General features: G+C 39.8%; 2 protein-coding genes and 1 pseudogene across 2 annotated transcripts; 2 read left to right on the top strand and 1 right to left on the bottom strand.

The window, feature by feature from the left end:
- Positions 1–661: 661 nt before the first annotated feature.
- LOC147315370 (polypeptide N-acetylgalactosaminyltransferase 17-like) lies at positions 662–7,286 on the top strand. The gene is made up of 5 exons (XM_086260368.1): positions 662–1,049; positions 1,219–1,356; positions 1,701–1,796; positions 5,307–5,468; positions 6,473–7,286. Exons 1-5 carry the CDS (start codon positions 885–887, stop codon positions 6,605–6,607), a joined length of 696 nt encoding a protein of 231 aa, XP_086116494.1. The 5' UTR covers positions 662–884; the 3' UTR covers positions 6,608–7,286.
- Positions 7,287–12,867: 5,581 nt separating this feature from the next.
- On the top strand, positions 12,868–18,651 carry LOC147315369 (protein broad-minded-like). Its single transcript, XM_086260459.1, has 5 exons — positions 12,868–12,878; positions 12,978–13,153; positions 14,038–14,156; positions 15,430–15,549; positions 15,807–18,651. Exons 1-5 carry the CDS (start codon positions 12,868–12,870, stop codon positions 15,942–15,944), a joined length of 564 nt encoding a protein of 187 aa, XP_086116585.1. The 3' UTR covers positions 15,945–18,651.
- Positions 16,743–19,031, bottom strand: LOC147315368 (spastin pseudogene; annotated as a pseudogene).
- Positions 19,032–19,039: the final 8 nt, after the last annotated feature.

Raw genomic sequence — 19,039 nt, 5'->3', positions numbered from 1 at the left:
TTAGATCTTCTTCTTCCCTTTCTCTCTCCGTCCCTTCCCCCCGTCTTGCCACCATGGGGAGCAGGGCTTTCAGCTGCTCTGCTCCACGACTCTGGAATTCCCTACCTCCTGATTTAAGAAATATCTCTTCCATCTCTCTCTTTAAGTCCCAACTCAAAACTCACTTGTTGTCTTATGCTTTTATGATTGTGTAAACTGCTTGCTTTTATGCTTCTTTTTTTATTCTGTTGTTGTGTAGCTCTTGGGGCTATGCTAGCATTCATGTCTTATTGTTCTGGCCCGCTGTCCTACATCAAAGCTGGGAAATAGCATGGTGAACTGTAGAAGATGTTTTGGCCACATCTTCAAGCATGACTTGTGCTTCTGACCGTCTCTTCTTGTTGATCTTTAATGACATGCCTGGAATCATCATGGTGTATTCGCTGACTGGGAGAGTGCTCTGGATGATACGTTGTCACAGCAAACAATATAAGTAAAAAAACATGCATTTATGTATGTATACTCACAGTTGGAGCTTAAAAGTTAACCCAGTGCTGAAGTGCCGAAAACCTCAGCTCCTCTTGATGCCCCTTAAGGTTGGCTAGAAAAAAATGAATAAAAGCAACAATTAGATATTTTTTATATAACAGAAAACAAGAAGAAAAACCGAGAAGGACTTCTAAATGTACAGATTTAGCTTTCATTAGTTCCAGCACAAAGAAAACACGTCCTTCCAGGTGCTCTATGCTCCAGCTGTTAGCTGTAATTGACTTTATAAATCAGGACATCGCGGCGACTGTGCATCTGCCTATTTATATTTCCTGCTGCCCAGCAGCCAGCAGTATATTATTGTGAGCTTTAATTCATACTCCTACTACCCACAGGTGTGGCTGTGTGGAGGCAGTATGGAGGTGCTGCCTTGCTCCAGAGTGGCTCATATTGCACGAATGAAGAAACCTTACCACAGTAACATAGCTTTCCACACACGCCTTAATGCCCTGCGTGTGGCAGAGGTCTGGATGGATGAGTACAAGTCCAATGTCTACCTGGCCTGGAACATCCCCATGGAGGTGAGAACGGCATTTTTCTGCACCAAGACCTCTCTTAGAGAGGATGCTGTCAGTCATGCTTGTCTGTTTGTGACTATCAGATGTCCATGTTCAGAGCCAAACAGTTTTTCTTTTGGTTCCACAATTTATGTAGAGACTTTAGGCATAATAACTTCCTTTGCTCTTGCAGAACCACGGTATTGATTACGGAGACATATCACAGAGGGTTGCACTGAGGAAGAGTCTGCAATGTAAGAGCTTTCACTGGTACCTAGACAACGTTTACCCAGAGATGAGGAGGTACAACGATACGCTGTTCTACGGTGAGGTGAGCCATGAAGGACAAAGACACAGGAAAAAGTAAGTTTGTAGATGTAAGATCTGATGTACAAATTAAACCACTGAAATTAAATAAATGATACTTACACAAAGTCCTAAGAAACTTGTATCTCCTCCACAGACCAAAATATAACAAGAAAGCAGGGACTCAGACAGCATGTACATCCACATCTTCTCAGCTGTTAATAGAAAATAAATGAGATTTAGAACTTTGTCTGATCCACACTGACACATCCTTGTTTTTAGCCTTTATACATTTTTAATCGGTAATTATTTTGGGGAATATTCATATTTTATGAATTAAGTCTGACTCTTTTTTTTTGTGTATTTAAGGTCCGCAATTCTAAAGCAAGCCACCTGTGTATGGATCAGGGTGTGAAGGAGAACCACACAGCCACCCTGCACCCATGCCATGGGTGGGGTCCTCAGGTACAACACTCTTCCTCACCACCATACTAAAGAGTATACTCCATCTTTTTCCAGTTGCTTTGCTTTCTCATGAAAACATACAGTGAGCTTCTCCGGTGATGTGATTTGCAGCTGTGTCTCAATCACAGGCTCAGCTGAAATCCTCCAAGGAGCGAGTTCTGCTGTCAGAATAAAATTGTGTCTTGCACTTTTTGTGTTGAAGCCCTGAGTCAGCCAGTGTCAGCTCTTCATCCCTTCAGCCCTAAGGGCCTCTCTTTTTAGCTCACAGTGGTAAACAGGTGCTTTAGGCAGAAAGTCAAGGCTTCAGTGGTAAAATGCTAAAGGAGCTAAAATTTCAATTCAATTCTGGAAAAATGAGTGCCGCTGATAGGTTTGTAGCTTGAACCCATCCGCTGGAACGTTAAAGGCAATATAATTACACTGCAAAGCAAGACACGAAGTAGGCAAGCTTCATGTTACTCGTGCACGGGAGAGAACCGGACAATCGCCGTTCCTTCGCTTGGCCCCAGTTGCTCTCGTCCGTCCTCCCGTACCACTGTCCTTTTATTGAGGTTACATGAATATGCATAAGTTCGTTAACATATGACGTCTACATACACACAAAGAGTAATAAATTCAAATTCAAATTTTATTTGTCACATACACAGTCATACACAGTACGATATGTAGTGAAATGCTTGGACAACTGCTCGTGACCTAAAGAAAACAAAAAAGGAAAGGCTATGAATAAGGTAGGAAATAAATATGAAAAATTAAAAAGGGGTAAATTTAACTAGGAAGGAATAAAATATAAATTAAGGTTAAAAATGAAATAACTGTACAACACAAATTAGAATGAAGGGTAAATTTAACTGGGAAGAATAAGATAAAATATATAAATTAAAGTTGAAAATAAAATAACTGTACAACAAAATACACCAATACACAGTATAGAACTATATAAGAATGTATGAAGAAATCTAAATATAAATAAATATATACACAATAACAGCAGCTGTACAAGTATTAACCGGAAATGAAGAATATAGTGACCAGTGTTGTGCAAAAACAAAGTCCAGAAAGTCCAGTGTGTGTGTAAGAACTGTATGTGTGGGTCAGTACTGTGTGGTGGTGTGATTGAGAGACCGTATCGCCTGCGGGAAGAAGCTCCTCCTCAGTCTCTCTGTGTTGGTCTTCAGGGAGCGGAATCGCTTTCCTGACCTCAACAGAGAGAACAGTCTGTTGTTGGGATGGCTGAGGTCCTTCACGATCTTCCTGGCCTTGGTCCAGCACCGCCTGCTGTAGATTGAGTGCAGGTCAGGGAGCTCGGAGCGGATGGTGCGCTCAGCTGACCGCACAACCCTCTGTAGAGCTCGTCTGTCCTGCATGGTGCTGTTCCCGAACCAGGTTAAGATGTTTCCCGCCAGGATGCTCTCTATGGTGCACGAGTAAAAGTTCCTGAGCACTTTGGAGGGCAGTTGGAAGTCTCTCAAGCGTCTGAGGTGGTAGAGACGCTGACGGGCCTTTTTCACCACGGTGTTGATGTGACAGGACCATGACAGGTCCTGCGTGATGTGAACTCCGAGGTATTTGAAGCTGTCCACTCTCTCCACTGGGCACTCGTTGATGACGGGGGTCTGGTAGTTCCTCTCCTGCTTAGTGCTGAAGTCCACTATCAGCTCCTTTGTCTTACTGACGTTTAGAAGGAGGTTGTTCCTCTGGCACCAGTTCTCCAGATTCCTAATCTCCTTCAGGTAGGCCGTCTCGTTGTTATCAGAGATCAGGCCCACCACGACGGTGTCGTCAGCAAACTTGATGATGGTGGTGGAGCTGGTAGTGGCCACACAGTCATATGTGTACAAAGAGTACAGCAGGGGGCTCAGAACACACCCCTGGGGGGCTCCAGTGCTGAGAGTGGTGGAGGCTGAGACATGTCCGCCCATCCTTACTGCGTGCGTGTGTGTGTGTGTGTGTGTGTGTGTGTGTGTGTGTGTGTGTGTGTGTGTGTGTGTGTGTGTCTGTGTGTGTGTGTGTGTGTGTGTGGACTGCTGATCAAAGGGTCAAACATCCTTGGTCAGGAAGAGGGTAGCCTCCCCCTCACCCTAGATGGTTCATCCTAGATAACACGGTGAGGAAGTCCTGCAGTTCATCTAAACAAAGACTAGACTAGAACAGACGCAACTACGTTAATCCTACCATAAAACAATAAAACACGGTATGACCTCTCATGCTCCCAAAGTGCTGTCTAATACACACACAGTTTGCAGACTATCAAGGATCAAAACCTCTACCAATCTACAATTAATTACAAAACTCTAAGCATATATAAGTAAATATTTCTAAGCATAAATGACAATCAACAATACAAATCTAACAGCCGCATCACACTTTCTTCACAAGACATGCTTCAGTTGCATTTTTTAAAGTTATCCTTTTGATGGAACAAAAAGTCTTCAGTTTTTATTAGACCACCAGTTTTTCACACTTGCACTTCCACGGAGATAAAAGCGACCCCATGGTGTCTTAGCGTGGGTTCTCTCCAGGTAGTCCGGCTTCCTCCCACAGTCCGATGACATGCACGTTAGGTTAAATGGTGACTGGCTGTAGGTGTGTATGCAAAACAGATAAAGCACATAAGTGCATAAAATAAAGTGCGATATGAATATCTGTGAAAAGATGAATGTAACTTGTAGTGGTCAAAGATACTAGAAAAACATTTTAATAAATACTCTGTTCTTAAGAAGAAGCAGTGACATCTAGGGACCACAAGTGGGATTTTTTAAGATTTTGAGTCCAAACGCTGTTAAATCACCTAACTTTTGTATGATGTACTGCAAACAGGATGCAGTTACTCTGCAAAAAGACCCAAACTGGGCTGACTGGGTGGTTGATGGAAAGCTTTATCTTTATATCTTTTGCAAGGCATTGCAACCACTATTCATGCTTTGTTAGGAACAGAATGCGATATAAACAATTTCCCAATCAGTCTTTATCGTCAGCACACTCAAAGCCTCAGAGCTAGATGCAACCAAAGGAACTGTTTTATCTGCACTGCTAAAGTGGAAATTACTATTAATCTGAACGAAAAAGCTGAAGTGAAAGACACAAAGGTTAGAAAACAGAGCGGGAAGAATCTGACTCACTTCTGCTTTTTCTTTCTGTCAAGTTGAGAAAACTGCAGAATTTGGTGTATATAAAATGTTAGGGCTATATGTGGGTTAGAACTCTGCTGAAACAACACTGTGATTAGCAGTGATGTACAGGAAAATCTTTGTGTTTAGCACTCAGTGAAGAACAAAGACATGTTTTGCCTCTCAGCAGTATTGGGAACAACACCATCCTCTTGTTCAAAGCAGCAAAAAAAAAACCCAACAGCTTGCATAATCAAGGAAAATTCCTGCCAGGTTACCTTCAACTTGTACATCATCACATACTTATTTCATCGTTAGCTAATAAAGAGAAGAGTATTCACTCAGCCAGTTCAGTAACTTTCCGTTTACTGTATGTGTGACGTATCTGTTTTCCTCTTAGTTAGGACGCTACACTAAAGAAGGTCAGCTGTTTCTGGGACCCCTAGGCAGCACTGGTGAGGACACTCGTTGTGTGGTGTACGATCAGATGAGCAACTTTCCTCAGCTCCTCAATTGTGAAAAGGTGACCAACGTGAAACAGAAGACATGGCATTTCTCTCAGGTCAGAAGTGTAAAGAAATCTCTTTTTCAATGATATAACTGAGTGTTTATAAGAGAAACTAAAATTTACTGGCATAGAGTTGAGAGGAAAAGTATCTATATGTCAGATTTTAAAAGGGACCTATTGAGCTCATGTCTGGGTCCATTCTTTTTTCTCTTGGACTCTAATATGAGAGTAGCTTTGCATGAATCTTCATTTCTCTCATACTCAGCATTGCTGCAGCCCCGTAGTTCATGCTTTATCTGACAGAACCGCCTTTATATTCCGAATACCTCCGTTGAAGCCACCTTTCTTTGTGTTAAAACCCTCACAAACAGAAGGTTTTAACACCGGGGCCAGTAGGACTTCACAGATAGATCTGTCTGTTTGTGATGACTATATTAGGATATCATCTCTGCTATTACTGAAATCAAAGCAGTCTGGTTAACGGGGATTATTTGCACATAAATTGAGACTTTGGCTATGATTAATATGAACAATAACTGTTGTAAAATTATATTTATGCTAGAAAATAAGGGGTCCTCTTAAGACAACTAAACCCAGACTGCTTAAAGGGTAACAAGCGACTCAATATACCTTTTACTTTGGCATTGATTCTCTTTTTCTTTTAATGTGAAAAACCTTTTGTAAGTCAATTTTCTGTTGGTCTTTTAGTTCTGTTTGGGTAACCTTTAAAAACTAAAGAGTTACAGCCTGTAGCACGGGAAGAGGAGAGCTTGAACAGTGATGCTGCAGACCTTCTGCCACATCGATTCTTTGTCACACAGCAGGACAAGCAGTGAAGAGTCCTGCAGACGTAGAAGTCTTAGGGAAATAGGGAGACCTTACTTATTTTATATAGATGTAAGGTAAAAAGTTAGTGCCATTTGTTTAAGAAAGAGGTTGCAACAGTTCACATAAGGCCCGGTCTGGTTACATACTGTTCTGTCACCATCACGCATTGTTCACAGACCATCTGTGAAATCTGTTAAAACCAAAGTATTGTATCTCCTTCTGCCTTGCAGAACGAATCGATCATAAATCGGGCTACTGGACGCTGTCTGGAGGTGGTGCCGGCTAATGTTTACTCCGGCCACCTGCTGGTCCTGCAGCCCTGCTCGGGGCAGAGGTGGACCATCAAGAACACTATGAAGCAGTGATCGCCTGGCCAGTTTCATTGGGACCAATTACAAAGGCTATTTCCAAGAGCTGTCACCTGACGTTACCTTGGCCAGTGGACAATCAATGATGCGGGGGCTCCTTAGCTTTTGAAATAAGACTCAAAAATAGATGGCTTTAAGGAGACGAGTGATGAGGTGGTTTGGAAACAATTGATGTTTTTTTGTTTTTGTTAGTTTTTTTTTAAAAACATGGACATTCAACGTGGTGAAAGTTTAGCATGAGGACCATTTCTCTATATGAATTTTACAAACTTTCAATGTGATGTTGCCATAATTCCTGTGTGCCACTTCTTTACAGTGTTTAAGTTTTAGTAGACATTTAATCGACCAAAAGCGTGTTCTTTCTTATGTGAAGGGGAAAAAAAGTTTCCATCTTCCATCAGTCTTTCTGCAATATTTCATTCATTTTGTGCCACGGACCGGCCCTAAATAACTAAAATGTGTTCATAACACACGGGAAAAGACACAGGGGAACTGAGGTAACGATAAAAACAATAAATATGAACGATAAAACGAAGAAAAAAACCCCCGGTAAACCATAAATTGCACACCTGAACCTCAACACTCGCGGCCCGGTACCAAACGACTCACGGACCGGTACCAGTGCATGGCTCGGGGGTTGGGGACCGCTGGTCTATGGTACTTAGAAATTAAGGAATGGCTACTCGTGACAGGAGAAAATTTTACACAGTTTAGCAAAAATGCCTGAAAAGTGATTCTTATGTTTTTCAGAAAATTCAAATCCTTGTAAATATTTATAATTTGAAGAAAAATATGCTAAAAATATTACTTGGTGTACTTTTTTTTTCAAATCACCCCAACAAGGACTCTGGGCTAAATCTCACTTCTATGTTTTATGGATTCTGACTTTTATTGCTATTTTTCCACCAAGCATTCTGTAGCATCAGATGCAATATATCTCGTAGCATGAAGTACTGTAAGCAGTTGGGTACAAAGTTTCTTTGCGCTAAGTTAATTTATTTGGTTAACTGCTGTGTGCCATAACTACTGAAAACCTAGTCAAACATAGGAAGCACTTTTTTGGACAAAGGGTTGGAACATGAACGAGAGAGGAGGATTGAATCAGGAATGCACAAAAGTACCAATAGTGGAAATGCAGGAGGCCTTAAAGGCTGAAATTATTAACGTACTGAGATGTATATGATGTCATATATTAAATTGCATAAGTGTGATCAGCTGGATTTTTGCTCCCAAGATTGTCTTCCAATAAACAACTGGTTTCCTGGGTTGTGCTTTGTTACTGTGTTTTAGGATACATCTGCAGTCTTTAAATTTGTCATACTTTAATTAGTATGCTTATTTTTTTCAGTTTAATTTTATTTTCAAGCTTGTTTGTAATTTTTTGCTGCTAAACTCATGCTTTATTTTGCTTTTCTGGACTATAAATAAGGTAGAGACAGCAAAGATGAGCTACCATGCTGGCCTGCTCTCCTTTTAACTGCTCCATCCATTTTCATGGTTGTGGTCAAAATATTTTCGGCATGCTGTGAGATTAGTCCTCAAAATCATCCCCCAAAATAGACTACTTCAAAAGAGATTTCACCCTCAGCTTCCAGCTGCATGGCATCTGCTGTAACTTACACCAACTCGACTTAAGAGTACTTTCATCACATTTTTTATAAAAGCGCTTCTACACAATATTACCCAGCCACAAATAAAGCAGCCAGGTGGCCGAACATTAAAGGGACTGTTCTATAAATGACAAGTTATGGGTTCAATCCTGAAGCAACCATATGTCCTGTAAATAGTGTCCTTGAATCAGACACTGACCTCCTACTGCTTACTCTCGCTAAACTGCTCTGGATGAAGCATCAGCTTAAATGCTTAAGATGTAAATAAAACAGGAGGAGACTGCTGGGAGCACAAGGGCCTGTTTCTAGCAGAGAGGGGGAGAGAGGAGTGAGGCGGCTCTGAGGGACAGAGCCTGCATGCTAACATAACACTGAATGCTGATCAGACTCTTAACGAAGAGACTGCTCATCGTTCTCTGGCGTGAAATAGGATTACCATATGTTGGTTAAAGTCCTGCTAAATGTAAGCCAGCAGTAAATGCTAACAAGGACAAACTGATCAAATAAACTCACTGCGTTACTTAGATAAGGTTGTATTTATGGGGATGGAAATTTGTATAATTTGTAGATTTTAGCATGTAAAAAAATGGAGCTATTTTTAAAGGATGACAAAAAATCTAGAAAATGAATGTAATTCATTGACATTATTGTATCATAGTTTGCATTGTTCTGACCAGCAGTGTCCTGCAGCTCCCTGTGAGCACTTAATGAAAGAGGTTATGGTTTAATGTCAGAGCAGAGAACTCACAGTTGTCAAATATGATTTTGCTCTAATATGCACCATGTGGCGCTGTATGTTTTCTGTGATTGGAGGGTAGTGTCACTGCAGCTGTCACCCCAGCCTGCTCTCTGCTCTGCCTCGGGAAAAAAGCAGCAGAGATACAGATGTAATTACTTGACAGAACAGCAACACTGTATGAAAATGTGACAATTTCATAAAACCCACTGCAGCAAGGGTAACAGATGATACAACACACAATACTGTGCACAACTCTTTAGGCACAGATGTTGGCAGCGAAGCATGGTGAAGCATCCCGCTGTTTTAGTTTTTGTTGTTTTGGGGGTTTTTTTGCAGAGAGCATGTCAAAACTAGAGACTAGAACTACAATTAGATCTTTTATCATGCAAAATAATCAGATCGCTTAAGTTCATTCTGTAGCGTGACAATGACCCCAAACAGAGCCAGAGTAATAGCTTCAGAACATGTACTGAATGTGCTTTATTAAAGGGTTTTTATCAGACTGTGATTTACGTTTACTTCACCTTATGTGTTCATTGTTGAGTAAAAGCTATTGATACCAATTATTTTTATACTATATCCTCACTTCACAGTGAGAATCAAAATCTGTTTCTTCTTTCTTTTGTACTAAACATGTTCTCACACTCTGGAGCCATTTTGGTAACATCTCCAGGCACTTATTTGTCCAATTATTTTTAAGCTATATCTATATTAACTTTAATTTCAGTGATCATAAAAGTTATATACTAGAATAAAAACAGTTTTAAAGTTTTAGAATAGAATAGGATAAACCTTTAATACTGCACAGATGAGAAATTTGGGTGTTACCCAGCTCTTATGGCAAGGGGAATATAAAATATAAAATTGAAAAATTTATAAATTATAAAATTTGCTGACTTTGCACCAAAATGGCTCCAGAGTGTGAGAACATGTTTAGTACAAAAGAAAGAAGAAACAGATTTTGGTTCTCACTGTGAAGTGAGGATATAGTATAAAAATAATTGGTATCAATAGCTTTTACTTTTACTTTTACTGTTAGCGCCGGTGTCCTTCTATTATAGTGATACTAAACAAGGCAGGAAATTATATTTTTATTCTACAAAATGAAATGAATGTATCTACTCTGCAGAAGTGTTTGTGAATTTCAACAGATCGATTAGCTTGCTGCATTATATGTATGAACTGCATTTTTATCAGTTGCAGTTTCACCATCTCAGTGCCTAATGCTTCCCTCTTGTGGTGTCATGGTGGTTAGAAATAAATATGATATGTTATATGAAGTATATAATAAAAGCAAAGGCTTCACGTAAAGAGGGATTGGGACAGCTTTTAAGCAGGGTGACCTGCAGTATCCCACTGATTAACAGCCTCAACTGACACGTTCATGATGACTTTTGCTTTGTTCCCATTCCTCAGATCGATTTTCCCTTTATAAGGTTTGCTAAACCAGATGCTATATTTATGCTAAAAGTGGCCATAAAGAGTAAGGTCAGAAGGAGGAAAGGTAATACAGCAATGAAGAATAAAGGCAAAGTCAAAGACCGATTCCAGCTTTAAAAGCTATCTATGTATTTTTTTGTACATAGATTTATATGAAAAAGATGATCTGATTTCTAGCAGCAAAGGGCACATGCAAAAAAGCATTGGCAGGATAAATTCAGTTAAAGCAGTTAAATCAGTGCAAAGGTACAGAAAAATACTTATATTAGTTTGGAAATCAACAAGCAAAGAAATCCAGATAGATGTGATTTTTCCCATTCAATAGTACTTTTAATGTTCATAATTAAAAATGCTTTTGATTAATTTTGTCAGTAGGAGTAAAAGTTTGATGATTTTTTTCTCAGTGTTACTGCTCCATTAATAATAAGTGTTTAATAATTAATAATAAGTGAATCCAAGTTTTACCCCAATGTTTCCACCATTCCTCTCACCTAACCCTCATTTCCTCTTCAGGCCTTGCCTTTCAACCACACACACCCTCTACAGCAAATTAACAATATCTGAAAGTCATGTCCTTAAGAAATAAGAGGGGAAAATCGAGTTAAGACCCAACACAGGACCTGAAAGGTGCATCTAGCCCTTCAGCTGATTCATCTACCGTTTGCTGAACCCTTGTCAGAAATTGTTAGAAGAAGAAGAAGCTATTCTTAAGGATGGGAAACTCTTGATTGATGGAATCTTGAATATAGAAAAGTAACAATGGATTTTAATCCACAATGTAATGCCATTGGGAAAGCATGTGATTGGCAAATGCATCATTTTTCAGGATAGCAATGATCCCCAAAATACTGTCAGTACAGTAAAAGCATACCTGGATAGAAAAACATACAATAGAACAGCATCAGTCATGGCTTGGCCTCCCCAGAGCCCAGACCTCAATATTACTGAAGCAGTGTGGGATCATTGTGACACGAGAACGGAACAAAAGGCGGACAACACCCAAAGACGTGCTCTGAATATCCTTCAAGAAGCCTGGAAAACTGTTCCTGTGGAAATGACAAGAAAACTAGAACTGAAGAATAACAGTTACAATGCCAAATATTGACTTTCAAGCTTGTTATATTGTTATAAACTCTATTTTACGTATATTTCCATTTATGTTTGCACATGTTCAATAAAATCATTGCTCCTGAGGCAACGAGGAATGGCTAAAGATTTCTGCCACTACTCCATAACAAACATCAACTAAAAGTGTTTGATAAATGCATTCTATTTGCTTTTTTAAAAATCACAAAGTGAGAGATTTTTTTTCAATTTAAGTGAGCATTATGTTAATGTTTTAAATGTCATGGCATAGGATCAGATCGCTTCAAAGTAAATTATATTTTGAAATGTACAATCCCTTAAACACTGTGTCCTGATCTTGAACTAATAACTACTGAGATCTCAAGTCTACTGCATAATAAGACAAACAGCACCATTTAGAAAATTTCTTTTTATTGCAAGTATTCTTAATGCTTTGATGTTTTGTACAGATTTTCATATTTACAGTGATAATTAGTATTCGTCTAATAAATAATACAACTGAAAGTCATTCTCTAGCCTACATGTTTAAATATTGCACGTGCAAAGTATGTATAATATGTGCTTGTCCAATAGATATGCTGTCTTAGCAGCTATTTACAATGTTACATAAGAAACAAATGTGGGATCCAACCACCATGCTACTAAAGAGACACTGTGCGTTTCCCCTCCAAAGCAAACCCTCCACTTCAGTGATGGAGTCATGCAATTATTCTACTGGGGTGAAGACAGTTTAATTACAGCATCACTGCAATAACAGTATCCATCCAAAAAAAAAAAAACATCAAATAAAATTTTAATTATTTCTAAATAAGAAATTCGTGATAAAACAGTTTTCCAATTAACCACTACATAACAGTAGTGTCTAGTTCTTATTTGGTAGGAAATGTCCACCAGTGCTGTAACGTTTTCAAAAATAATAGTAAAAGAAAAAAAGCATTTTGATGAAAAACTAAACCAGCGTGACCTACTGTACAAGTTTGTTTAGGCTGCTTTTGCAGCAGTGCTCTTTATAAAGTCTCCAGGGTGTGATAGTAATAAATCATCTGTGAATGAAACCTTTTACACGTTTAAAATCACTTTGTCTGCCATAGGCAAGAAATCTGTTCCTATAAATACACCGTTTAATTATGTGTTCGCATTGCAACTGCTGCTCTGCCAGAAGTGTAGGTAGAGCAAAGTCAACCTATACATTATACATATCCTCATATTTGAACATTCAATATCAATATATTTTCCACATATTGTGAATATAACGCTGAGTGTGCAGAGAGGGAGAAACACGCAAACACCGTGACGAGACAAGAGCACGGGCAGTGTGATGTTACTTCACCTCTAGATGGCACTATTGCACAACCTACAACCTTCTGCATCGTTTCACTGGAATGGATGACAAGTACAGTGCAAAAACAATAACAGGAACAAACTGAGTCCGATATGATATACATATTTATGCCAAAAAAAAATGCCCGTTTGATCTTGTGTTTCCATGTAGGAACAGGGAAAAATGTCTATATTGTGTTGTCTGGTTCACCTCGGCAGAGTTCTATGGCTTTGGCAGGAGGGTTGAGAGGAAACAGAAAGGGCCTTTACCGCCTGCACCTGGCATGTTTGTGATGAAGCAGCTGCCTCTACTCCTGCTGAGCCTCCTCCCTGTACCTCTGAACCCGAGTGAGCAGAGAGCACCGACGGTCATGCACACACACAGATACTGTACACTTCAACAGACACTGGAGATACAAATGATGGGCCATTTGCTAAACCTGCAGCACACACTGCTTTCTATGTGAAAGAACCATTCTGTGAGAAAAACTCTACTGCTCATTTGATCTATGACCTCTGAAAAACAGTTCATGATTTCCATTACTATTCAATTATAAAAAAAAAAAAAGTACATTCCCTGGGTTATACAGCACTGATATGCAAAGCTTAATTGTATATCTGTAACTCTAGAACTGCAGTATTTATAGTTTTCTTAGTTTAATATTTCAATTTCATATTCTTCTTCTAAGTATAAAATCCCTTTTGTTATATTTGTCTCATTAATTTAACTGAAATACACTGAAAATTGCTCACAAATTAAGGTTTATGTGTCAATACAAATGCAGGTTTTATTGCTGGGAGCTTCCCGTGATGCACTGACTATTTCTTCTTCCATGACACTAATGTTTTGTCTTTGCTTCATCATTTATGTACTGTACTGTATCCCCAGTTTTCCAGCGAGGGCTGCGTACATTTTGATTGCATTAACGTTTTTATCCAGCCTTTATGTGCAAGCTTGAGCTGCAAAATTCAAATGTAGTTACTGACAGGCCAAAGTGCAACAGGGAAGAGATTAAATGGGATCAAAGGGAGTGGCATTATAAATTCCTTCCTTCCTGAGATTCAAATCCTCCAATCAAAACGGTGCCAGCAATGCAAAGACAGATTTCTTTAAAAGATTGGACACAATAACAAAGTCAGTCGTTTATTTATTAAAGCACTGTTAATAATTTTAGTTGCTGCTATTTCAAATAAATGTTTGGTACAACAAATTTCTCCGTGTTCTGTCTCAGGCTTTATTCGGGCCCTGGTACTAGAGCTATGGTCTGTTCTTGAGTGCAGCAGTGACGACATCAGAGTGGTCCGTCCCAAACCAACTCCCATTGACCCCACAGATAGGAGTTGCATTAAGGTATTGTATGTATGTGCGTGCGTGTGTGTGTGAGAGAGAGAGGGAGAAGGAGAAACTTCCTGGAGCCCACAATGCCCCAATTTTTAGATATCTACATAATAGTACAGACACAGATCTCTTAGAAGTTTTGCTTTTCCATCATGTTTTTAGCTCACTGGTTACAAAGGTGTTTAAATTGATTAAAATTAAATTGATTCCAATTATTATTAACCCAGGACTCAGAATAGTGGTCCATGTGTTGCTGTGATACCAGCAGCCATGTAGAAAATTCACTTGTGAATATTCATATTTAAGAAACTGGCAATAGTGATTTTGTTAACAAGAAAGGCTTTTTGCTGATTGGTTTATGGGTGTCTGGGCAAATAAGCCTTACTTTCATAAGACTGCATTTTTAGTTATGTTTTTGGCAGAATTTCTCTCAGGAAAGCTTCAACAAGCTCCAGCGTGAGCCTGTCTGTGTGTGTCTGATGCTTGGCCTCTGACAGCAGCCAAGTCATCTCTCTCAGAGAGACTAGCCAAGTGAATACGGACAGCCAGTGATGTGTAAACTGTGTCCTGCCACAGGCGACTTTAAAGTCTGCCTTATCAGTGGGTTATACATATATGCTGAGGTCAAAGGAAAACTAAATATACACACACCAGCACTTTGGTGAATTAACTCGAGTCTTTGCTTTAATCTGTGCTAAGTACAGTAGGAGGTTTGGTAGTACATATGAAGATAAGTTCACACATGCACAGAAACATCAGAAGACACATGAAAGTATAGATATTTCTATTTTAGAAAAAAAAATCCATCGTATCTTGTTTTTTTCTTTACGTTTCTTTGAAGCTGTTTAATATAATCTAAGTTGTAGCTCGTTTGTGCAAGTGTCTCTCTTTTTTTCCTTTGATGCTTTTGATGATATGTTTTCCCTGTTCTACCAGACCCAGTGAAAAATGCAGGGAGCTTTCCTGTAGTTTAATATTCTTCAGGCTGCAATAGGTTTCTGCTCAACCACTCTGCTCAGAATATATGTCTTATTCAGTTTTGAGAGTGTGGTAAACCATGTTTTATCTTTGCAATCATAAATTCTTTTTACATTTTGTTTTGCTTTGAATACTACAGATATTATTTGTCATATTATCGGTAGTGTTTGTAGTTGAATAGTGTTATATTATTATTATGTGTTAGGATTTGATCAATCCATGACGTGCACAAATGCATTCACAATGGTCTTTAAAAGCAAATACATTTTTTCTCTCTAACAGCTGCTGTATTTACTTTCCTCTTCAGTCCTTCCTGTACTTGGTCAACCTCCTCTCCTCTTCCCAGTCGGTGTGGCAACTGCTGGGCCGACAGTCTTTGGCCAACAAAAGCGAATACACCCTGAGGGAGATGCCAACCTCCATACCTGTAAGTGTTTTTCTTCTTCTTCTTTTCCACACACTGCAGTTTTTTTTTGTCATCCATCTGAGGGCATGTTTGCACTTTTTATTTGGCCTCCAAACACCACCCACCCATTTGTTTTACTTCAAACGCATTCAAATAAACCCTCTCACACTGAGACTGATATACGTTCTCCACCTTACCCATTGTAAATTTCCACACAGTTTTCGTTTTGCACCCTATCCGGTGCATTCTTGTTCAAAGCCTCTCATTTTACTCCACAGGATTTGATTGACAGACTGATTGCCGTGAATTCGGATGGGAAGATTCATTCTCTCTTCCACTACGAAGAGAGTCACACATTCGGCCTAAGGTGGGATTCATTATTTTTTTCATATTACTTAACATCAGTGGGGAAGTAGACGATATCAGATTATCACCTGGTGACTGCACACACACTTCAGCCTCTGGCAATAGGAGACTGGCATGGTGACGTAATCGGCCTTAAAATGCGGCCTTTAAGGCTGCAGACCCTGAATTGGGATACAGCCTCTGAATCGCTGCATCTTGTAGCTGTGTCGTCTTAAATTGGTCATGTGATTTTGACGCGCCGGCGCGTCCGGCAACCCCAGAGGTTTAACTTAATATTTAAGTGTCTCTTGGTTTTAGACTAGTTGTTTAGTCTAATTTGATGTTTTAAACCAGAAAAGGAAGAAGAGGGCTTAGAATTACAGGTAAGAACTGCTCAGTGGTATGTGATAAACTGTAAATGTAAAGCTTACAGGTCAGTCCTCATGTTTTTAAATCAGATTTTGAGTCTGTACATGGCACATTATGCTTTTGCATGTTGTGAAATGTGCTGCAAAACAAACTGAGGTAAACTAACTGGTTTACTGTGATGGATTTAAAGTGCGTGTGACTGGTGCGCAGTGGCTGTGGTGCTCACGGTCAGAGTTCAGTCACAAAGAGGGTAACAGAGATGAATTTAAAGTTAAGGTGATGGTGCTTAGATTCATTCACAGACTGAAACCTTCACACCAACTTTATCCTGTGTCTCTTAGTTTTAGACTAGTTGTTTAGTCTATTTTGATGTTTTAAACCATATCACAGGGTTTTTACTTCACCATTTACGGGGTTTTAACAAGCAAACAAAAGACAGATCGTGATGTTTGAAAATGTTTTGGAAATATTCTTTAAAGATTAGATGTAAAATACGCAGAGGATAAATTCAATTGGTTTATTAGTTTATTACATAAGTTGAAAAAAAGTTAAACAAGTAAATAAAGAAACAACGTAAAAGAAAAGTAAACAAAACAAATCGGTAAATAAAGGAAAATGGTAATAAGAAGGGGAAAAAAAAGAAAAGAGAAAACCCCAACAATCCCCTCTGAGCAAGCACTAGGCGACAGTGGGGAAGAAAAACTGCCTTTAAACGGGCAGAAACTTCCGGCAGAACCAGGCTCACGAGGGGCAGTCAACTGCCGGGACTGGTTGGGGTGAAAAAAGATGAAGGAGAGAGGGAAGAAGTGTTAGGAGAGAAGGGGAGAGGAGAGGTGAAAATTAAGATGGAACAGAGGTGGAGGGAGACGAGGTGACGTCAGCAGTAGAAAAAATAGAAAGAGTAGAAAAAGCAGGAGTGTCCCTCCTCCAGAAGAAGCGGAAACGTTTTTTCTTCTTTTCCATGAGCTTTTCCACGACCACTTTTTTCTCTAGGATGAGGGTTCTCAACTGATCGGTTGTTTCTTCAACTTCCTTCTCAAGTTTCTGGCATCTTTGCTCCATTTCTTTTAATAGATTGCACTTGTCTGTATTTTGCTGTTGTTTTTCCTTGTGCATCTTTTCTAACTGCTCATTTCTTCTTGTGATTTCTTGAAGCTTACGCTGCAGGTCTTCATTTATTTTCTCTTGTTGCTGCTTTTGTGCAAGCATTTCAGCGTTTTCACACTTCAAGTTGTCTGAGTTCAACAACATCTCATTAATGACCTCTGAGTGTTTTTTCGCCATTTCATTGATCCTACGCTGCATCTTTGAACGTCGTTTTTCCAATACTTCTCCTTCCAGTTCAGGTGTTCTGTCCTTCATTGTATTAATTTGTTCAGTTGTAGATTTCTTCTCTCCAAGTCCTGGAGAATACGTTTTTTTTCTTTTTCCTGTTGCTCTTTCTCTTGAAGAAGCTCTTTATTTTTGCACTCTGTTTCATCCAGCCTGACTGGATTTGGATTTATTGAAGAAGGACCACCAAAATCTTTGTTCTATTTGGTGTACATGTTAAGAGTTGCTGGACTAACAGTTGGTTTGATTTGCTTCAGAGAATCCTCAAAGTCTTTCATCTTAATGTTGCGCACCTCAGCAGCAGCTATAACACGGACTTGTTCTGGTGCCAACTCTCTTATTGGGCCAAGTGCAGCATCTTTGGCTAATGCTGTCAAATCGCTCCCTGAATATCCTTCAGTCACTTTTGCAAGACAGGACAGTTCGTCTTGGCTCAGTGGACTCCCGTGCGTTCCCAAAAGATTTTTCAGCAGCGTAAATCTTGTCTTCTCATCGGGTAAGGTCACATATACTCTTTTTGCAAAGCGCCTTAATATTGCTTCATCGAGCTCCTGGGGCCTGTTCGTTGCTCCCATTACAAGTACTCTGTCATCCTTTCCTGACTGCAACCCGTCAAACTCAATGAGGAACTCAGTTTTTAAACGGCGAGAGGCGTCGTGCTCCCCCTCCCTCCTTTGACAGAGCAAGCCGTCCACTTCATCGATGAAGATTACTGAGGGCTGTCTCTCTCTTGCAACTGCAAAGAGTGCTCGTACGAGCTTCTCGCCTTCTCCCACATATTTGGAGGTCAAACTAGCAGCACTGATGTTGAAGAATGTTGCATTAGACTCTGCAGCAACTGCTTTGGCGAGCATGGTCTTCCCATTTCCTGGTGGGCCAAATAAAAGCAAGCCACGTGCAGGAGCTCTCAGACCAGTAAAGAGATCAGGTCTTAAGGCAGGAAGGATGACAATTTCTTGAAGTGCTTGCTTTGCCAGATCCTGCCCTGCGATGTCATCAAATGACACAGTCGCTCCACTGTATACAATTTCATTTGTAATTAAGCTGACCAGTTTACTGTCCACATTCTTTTTCATATCCCTCTTCGGGGGCTGTTTCACAGCTGCCGGTCTTCCATTCTGAGTTTTTCCCACCCGAGTGGTTTTCTTTGCATCAGTTATTCTTAATGGAGGTCTTACAGAAGTGGAGGGTCTGATGGTGGTGGAAACACCTGCGGGTTGACTTTTAGGAACTGACTTTGGCTTACTTGCAATTGTTTTGGTCGACATTTCTCTTGCGCGACTTCCCCCCTGTTCACAGTCATAACACGGTAAACTAGTCATAAACGAAAACGTTTAGGCTATTTATCGCATTTAAAGGTCTTTCTTTGGGACAACGTCACAGAACACAGAAACGTCACAGGGCTTTGGAGCGTGATGTTACAGAGGTTTACAAATACTTTCAAATATAGCTCTGGTCGAACGTT

This window comes from Aulonocara sp. 'chitande type north' Nkhata Bay, linkage group LG14 (assembly GCF_057382095.1).
Source record: "Aulonocara sp. 'chitande type north' Nkhata Bay isolate Kocher_YH1m ecotype deep benthic linkage group LG14, A_spYH_male_GT1.1, whole genome shotgun sequence".
NCBI lineage: Eukaryota > Metazoa > Chordata > Actinopteri > Cichliformes > Cichlidae > Aulonocara > Aulonocara sp. 'chitande type north' Nkhata Bay.
This window is presented reverse-complemented; position numbering and strand designations above follow the sequence as displayed.